This window comes from Epinephelus fuscoguttatus, linkage group LG3 (assembly GCF_011397635.1).
Source record: "Epinephelus fuscoguttatus linkage group LG3, E.fuscoguttatus.final_Chr_v1".
Classification (NCBI taxonomy): Eukaryota; Metazoa; Chordata; class Actinopteri; order Perciformes; family Serranidae; genus Epinephelus; species Epinephelus fuscoguttatus.
The window spans coordinates 27,989,056-27,996,026 of NC_064754.1; the positions used below are offsets into that span (position 1 = coordinate 27,989,056).

The 6,971-nt window shown below is 44.0% G+C and overlaps 1 protein-coding gene across 1 annotated transcript; it reads left to right on the forward strand.

Annotated features, from left to right (window-relative positions):
• Nucleotides 1–477: 477 nt before the first annotated feature.
• Nucleotides 478–6,753, forward strand: LOC125885756 (galanin receptor type 2-like). Its single transcript, XM_049571517.1, has 3 exons — nt 478–762; nt 1,336–2,706; nt 4,674–6,753. Exons 2-3 carry the CDS (start codon nt 1,829–1,831, stop codon nt 5,668–5,670), a joined length of 1,875 nt encoding a protein of 624 aa, XP_049427474.1. The 5' UTR covers nt 478–762; nt 1,336–1,828; the 3' UTR covers nt 5,671–6,753.
• The last annotated feature ends 218 nt before the right edge of the window (nt 6,754–6,971 follow it).

Here is a 6,971-nt window from a genome sequence, read left to right on the forward strand (position 1 = left end):
TACTGATAGCAGATAGAAAAGCGGCTAAATAGGATAATGAAATTATTTATGTAGTGGATCGATCTTGTCAAAAATCGTCATTGTTGTCACAATGATGACAGGAAATAAGCCACAGTCAATAAGCTATTTGGCTGTCATAATCAATCAGATGAGAGAGAATCCAATTTATTCTGATTTTTTTTTTTTTTTTTTTTTTTTGAGTATCAAGAAAGGAGGCTGCCGTCGTTTTTCGGAAACATGTGGGAAGAAGAAGCCTGCAGAGTGAAATGACAAACACTTTTTGATTGATGACAAGGTTTATCAAGTGCCATAGGTGCCGCGCGGTTGAGTGCGTGGCTGCGTGTGTGTGTGTGTGTGTGTGTGTGTGTGTGTGTGTGTGTGTGTGTGTGAGTGTGTGTGTGTGTGTGTGTGGGCAGCAGCTGCTCCCTCCCTGGCTCTATCCCTCACTCATATTCAGTCCTGCAGTGGCGGATGGGCTCGGAGCTCCCGCCGGCAGGAGTGCAGACATCTGAGGAGCCCGCTAGTGTCAAAAGAAAAGCTGTCGGAAACGCAAAGAGCTCTCCCAACAACAAATCCCTCTGTAGCTTTGAGACTCAAAGACGGATTAAAAAACGCATGTGGCAACCGACTGTGTGCGATTCAGGAGCAACTTTGCTATTGTTTTCTTTCTTTCTTTTTCTCTTTCTTTCTCTCTTTGGAGGTGCACCTGGCTGCATTTCTCAGCATCTTCAGGATTCCAGCATACAAGAAGATCCTCACACGGTCAGTAAACACAAAATGAAATATTGTCTGGATATGCTTTTCTCTGAGGGGAAGATTATTACATGAACAAACAGCTACTCCTCTCTGCCTCTTATCCATTCAGGATTGAAATATGTTTTTATGTAGGATGCAAATTTTAAGTTTCTATATGGCAGCCCCTGTTTTTAATGGTAATACTTTGATGTAGGTGGTGACAGACTTTTCTTTGTCCATAATGAAACATAGAATTGCAAAATGAGAATATGTCTGGAGTGACATTCTGCTATCTGCACTCGATCAATAATTAATGTGAAACTGCTTTGGTAACATGTTCTCCTTACCATGTCTACATTCTTAAAATGACAATACATATCAAATCATTTCCTGAGCAGAAACAGTTCTTTATTGAATGTTTTTAAGACCTAATAGGAGGGAAGCTGTGATCCACACACACACCAGGAGGAGATGTTAAAAGCTTTTCAGTGTTTTTCTGCCCAGGAAATGTGTTATTTTCTGTTTGCTCCGCTGTAGAGCTCTTAATACAGCTGCAGGTGGAGACAGCCTCTGATATATGTGATGTTTTTCTCTAAACAGATCTGATTGCATCTCTGTGATGGACTAAAGGTGCAAGGAGGAGGAGGAGGAGGAGAGAGACTGTGGAGCGGAGTTGGGGGGTTGTGTGATATTTGCCTTCCTTGAAGGTGAGAGAGTCCATTAACAGCTGGTGGGGGATTATCAGGTTCAAACAACCATTCCCTGGAAGAATTAATTTACATGCACTTGGACCAGTGCTGAACAGGATCATGACTCCATAGGATGTGGCATGGGGCACCATGATATACATATGTCAACATACACTGTTATCAACACAGAACAAAAGGACCTACAGACCACATGACTGGAACCTGACATGATGTATTTGGTTAGGATTTCCTGCCTTTTTGGAGTCTGACTTTTGGGTTCTGCTTTTCCCCTGTCGTGTCTATGAATGGATTTTAATGAGGACCAAGGGAAACCAGTACAGTAAGCTGCTGTCGAGAGATTTTCACAACTCTCTGCTGCCTCCCCTGCTGTGGTTTTGTTCAGTATGGATCTGTCCCAGTACCGTCCGTCTGACTGGAGCTCAGTCCAGCCAAGCTTCTCTCCACTGCTGCAGTACGAAGACTCTCAGGAAAGACTCAACCACACCTACAGTTTCCACAGCTCGATAATGCTGCCCTCCACTTTCAGTTCTGCCACCGCCTCCCCGCATCAGCCTCTGCCCTCTGTGCTGCCCTCCTCCCACATACCTTACTCCTCCCTCATCTCCTCCCCTTTGTTCTCCACCCTCTCGACCCCATCCTCTCAACAAACATCCACTTCTGTCTACCAACCCTCCACCTTGTCCCCCTTTTCTTCAAATGACTTGGCCAAACTGGAGAGCATGCTGCTCTGGACTCTCCATGAGCCCAGCACCATCGCTCTGACCATCATGTACTGTCTGTCGTTCATTTTGGGATTTGTTGGGAATTTAATGTCCCTGCGCGTTCTTACCAATAGGAGGAGCCGGCGGCTGGCTGGTGTCAGCGCCACGCGCAGTCTCCTGGTCAACCTGGCGGTGTGTGACCTGGCTGTGGTGTTAGTGTGCATGCCCATCACCCTGGGAATCCAGATCTACACCGCCTGGGTCTACGGCGACCTCCTTTGTCGAGCAGTGCCCTTCACACAAGCTGTGTCAGTCTCAGCCAGCGTGTTAACACTGACTGTGATCAGTGTGAATCGCTACTATAGCGTCCGATCACCACTGAGAGCTCGCTCCATGTTTACCCGCCGTCGAATCTTGGCGACTGTTGCTGTGGTGTGGATAGTGTCTTCAATCATGTGTGCTCCTATTGCAGTGATGAACCGGCGACAGGATATCAGCTTTGGGACATTTGCCATCTTGGTCTGTCAGGAGGACTGGCCTCAGCATCGCCTTAAACAGGGGTAGGTTCTCCAACAGACAACAGAATATGTCATCATTATCTAGTCTATGATCTAATCTCTGCAGAGCCTCTGCTTTCCAACTAATTTTCGATCTTTCATCCCCTCACAAACCACGTTACAGCCTGAGGGTCCTAACACACCAAGCTGACAGTGAGCCATTAGACACTGTCAGGTCATGGCTATGTTTCATGGCCACCAATCACCAGTAGTTTTTGTGAGGTCCAGCTCTGTTGGCAGTAATTGGCTCTTAATGGCCAATTGAGCATGTGGAATCAGAGGGCACTCTCAATGAGAGAGAGCTTTCTGTGTGGCTGTTCAATCTCAGTGCATCAGTGATTTCACTCATTTAAAGTATTTTCTCCTTCTATTTTCCCCCAAAACAACAAAATACCACAGACTGACAAAACCAGGGAAAAACAAAGTTACTCTGCTTGTTGCAACTTTGAACCAGACATATTTCAATTGGTGCATAACTTGATGGCAGATTGGCTGTCTGGGTGCTGGCTGTAGTATCTGCAGTGTGTTCATGTTCAACTGACATTTACTTGTGCTGGTACTTAAAGGTTGGTTTGGTGTGTCAGAGGCCTTTAGATTCTCATGCAGGAACTAGAGATGCACCGATCGATCGGCTGAGCTTTAGCTTGATCAACCATGACTGGTGATCTGCCGCCCAATCTTTGATACTGACAATCCTGGTCCATTAAAATTTAAATGCATGTGCTGTGCGATGGTTCACGTTGGGTAAACAGCAGTACAGACAGTAACTGACAATTGTCACAGCCGTTGCAACCCGTTCTCATAATGTGTAATTAATTCCCATGCGTGCTGCACCTGATTTGTAAGCTACTGTGTTAAGCTAACTAGCTGAGTGAGATACAACATCCAAATCTGTATTAATCACGTGATAAGTAACTTAGCTAAAAATGTAGCATAACAAAGCTAATGCTAACCCTTTCATGTAAGTGAATGGAAACTGCTAAACCGACTGGCGCCATATTCCAGATTTGGATAGTCTAATCTCATTTGCTAGTCAATCTTATTAGTTTTCTTACGAAGTAGATTTGATAGATTTGGTAGCTGATTCTGTGGCATCAAAACGTTTTAGCTTGATAGGAAAATAAAGTTACTTGAGCTAAAAGGGAGTGGTCAGTCCAGCGTGATCTGTCAATTATAGTTCTTCAAAAGAAGGACAGACAGAATTGGCAAAAAACAGTATTGGCAGGTCAGACTTTTAAAAAATCTAAAATTGGAATAGGCCAAGAAAATTGCATCAGTGCATCTCTAAGTAGAGACCCACTCAGACCCCTGAGGTTCATAAATGCTGTCTTTGAGGAGCCCAGACTTTCAAATTCAGCACTGTTTTGAACTAAAAACACAAGTTTAGAGACAGACTTTTGTTCCCTTTTCATCCCATACCTTGTTCTTCCTTGTTTTTCTTTTATTTTCCTTAATCACAAGCTGTCAAGTGTCTAAGAATGAATTCTATTAAGCACAATGTACTTTTCTGCCATTATAGCTTCATTGTGTGCCAATCACTTTGCAAGTGTGCACTGCAAAGTGTTAGAAACAGTGTTGATTATCCAGACATACCCTCAAACCTAATTCAATTGGGAGTTCTAAGAAAGTGCTGCTGGTTATTATGACATTGTCATATTGATCCTTCAGTCTTGTTGATGAAACAGGAGCAAATGTAATAGTCTTGAAATGAGCCCATTGTGTTCCTGATAACTATATTTACACTGCAATTCATGACTTCAATGGGAGTGTGTCATCTTATAAAGATATTCTTGACTCATCAGGCAAACATCAGAGTATGGAGAGCATCTCCAGCAACAGAAAATGTCACTTTCAGTGTTTCACCGCATATACAAGTGAATATTTCAATTCAAACAGTACAGATTTCAACATAACTTAAGAAAGGAATTAAATCATTAACTAATTTTAATTGTTTCACTCTTTGTCCACAGATACAATGTGCTGCTGTTTGTGATGCTCTACTGCCTGCCAGTGACCTTTAACCTCACCATAGGCTTCCTAACTGGCAGGCGGCTTTGGGGAGGGAAGAAATCCACTTTTGCCGATCTTGATCCTCGCAGCCAAGCTCTGCACACCTCACGACTCAAAACGCGCCAGAAAATCGCCAAGATGGTGGTGTGTCTGGTGTTGCTGTTTGCAGTGTCCTGGCTTCCGCTCTACTTGGTTGACCTTTGGATTGACTGCAATCAGAGTCCACCGTCTTGGCTCCTACAGACACGTCCGTTTGCCCAGTGGCTGGGCCTGACAAACTCCAGTCTTAACCCCATCTGTTACTGTTTCATAGGGGATCTTTACCGCTCAGCCAAAGTGATACGGATGCGGTACTACCAGAAAGTCGCTGCTCTCTTTGGCTCCTCCTCATTCACCAGCTCAGCTGCAGTGGCGTCTCCTGCCTCAGTGATTACAGACACCAAAGCGACTGTTGCTGAGCACCACCACATTGCTGCTGTTGCTGTGGCAGCATCTGCACCCATCGTTACAATCCCCAGGCTGCTGAGCTTGGCTAGAGGCCAGGGACTGGGGCAAAAGGTCGGAGACAGTTCAGACAGCCAAGCAGGATCTGACCACAGTATCTCAGACTGGTGTCGGTCCAGTCCCAGTGTGTGTGACAGCTCCTTGTTCCCGTGCCAGCTCCGCACAATCCAGCACTCCATACAAAGAGCAGACATCCTGCCCACAAGAAGACACTCTGTGAATGAGAACGCAGGATCATTACCTTTAGGAAACGACTTTGTGGAAGTAGACATGCTGCCTTTGAGAAGACATTCGGGGGATAGAATATATGGGTTGTCAGCTGATAAGAGAGACGTCATTACCATTGGCAGAGACGCTCTCTGTTACACTGAGCAACACAGAGGCAGAACATTACAAACCTACACTCTGGTAGGGCACAGGGAGGATGAAAATACTGATATGACCACCCTGTGAAAGCTGCAGATTATCTGAAGTATCAGCAGGGAAGAATTTTTTATTTTCTGTCACAGACAGCTCTGGCTTCACAGTTTGCAGTTGACAGTACGGGTAAATCCCTTACAAAAGCAGTTGTTTGTCTTGAGGATACACTGACCTGGTCTACACACTGATTCTTTCTCTGTGTTTTATTCTCTCAGTATCACTGAAAGCACAGGGGATCCAGGATGTACATTTGCACCGATGAGTTCAGCCTTTTGACGGAAGGTGGAGGGAGTAGTGATGGAGTGAAACCTGCAGGGGAAGAGTTGGGGGTTGCATTATTTAGCCTCGGGCTGAAAAGCCAGTAATCAGTAAGAATAACTGATTGAAGCAGCGCATCATTACATGCAAGTCATATCACAAGTGATTCAGCGGCAACTCACAGTCTTGTCTGACATCTGCTTAAGATAATAACCCAGCAGGACGTATCTATGTGATTCTTCTTTCTTTCTTATTGCTTTGCTATTGTAGGAACATACTGTATCAGAGTTCCTGACAGATCTTTACAGGATAATGTCACCATCAATGTCTGCAGCCTGTGAAAGAGCAGTTGTTTGTGTGTGTAGTCATACAGGGAATTTGCAGGGAATATGAGATCCACTGTCTATGAAGCAGAAAATCTAGAACTCAGAATACAGTGAATGGTTTTGTTTTCTGTGATATTAGGTATGAAATAACTTTTCAGGGTCATCCGATTTTTGAAAGCTAGACCAAGCCATCTGAAATAAACCATTCAGAGAGAATTTAAAAGGTCAATTCACAAAAACAAAACAAAACAAAAAACAAGTGGTTTCTAATCATGGAGATAGTCTTGGTTTAATTTGTGCTGGTGGTGAGATAATAGCCGCTGACTTGGTGAATGTAAATTTGTTTGTGATGCTCACAGGATTTAACGATTAACATTAAAAAAATTCAACTCCAACATGTCTTTCCAGAATCAGTGTCCTTGTCTGATAATATAATGCCATTTCAGTTTCACCCCATCGATCAGTTTGACACTGTGTTCATGTTAGCTGATGTGTGCTCAGTGGTGGTGGTGGTGGTGGTGGTGGTGGATGTAGGAGAAATTTTGCTCCAACCAGTCAGTTGTGAATGAGATGGCCATCCTGCTGCAGTCAACAGTGCAGCTGTGGTTACAAGAAGCAGTAAATGTTTTACAGGTGGATTGAAGAAATATGCCACTTAAAGGGACAGTTCACCCTATAATCAAAAATACATATTATTCCTCTTATCAATCTCTTTTGTCTTTATCAGTCTAGATTGCTTTGGTGTGACTT

What these genes read in the sequence shown, in the direction of transcription:
- LOC125885756 (XM_049571517.1), top strand. Translation starts at nt 1,829, where the DNA reads ATGGATCTGTCCCAGTACCGTCCGTCTGACTGGAGCTCAGTCCAGCCA. An exon ending in CAGCATCGCCTTAAACAGGG is followed by an intron (nt 2,707 to 4,673) that starts GTAGGTTCTCCA and finishes CTTTGTCCACAG; the next exon opens with ATACAATGTGCTGCTGTTTG.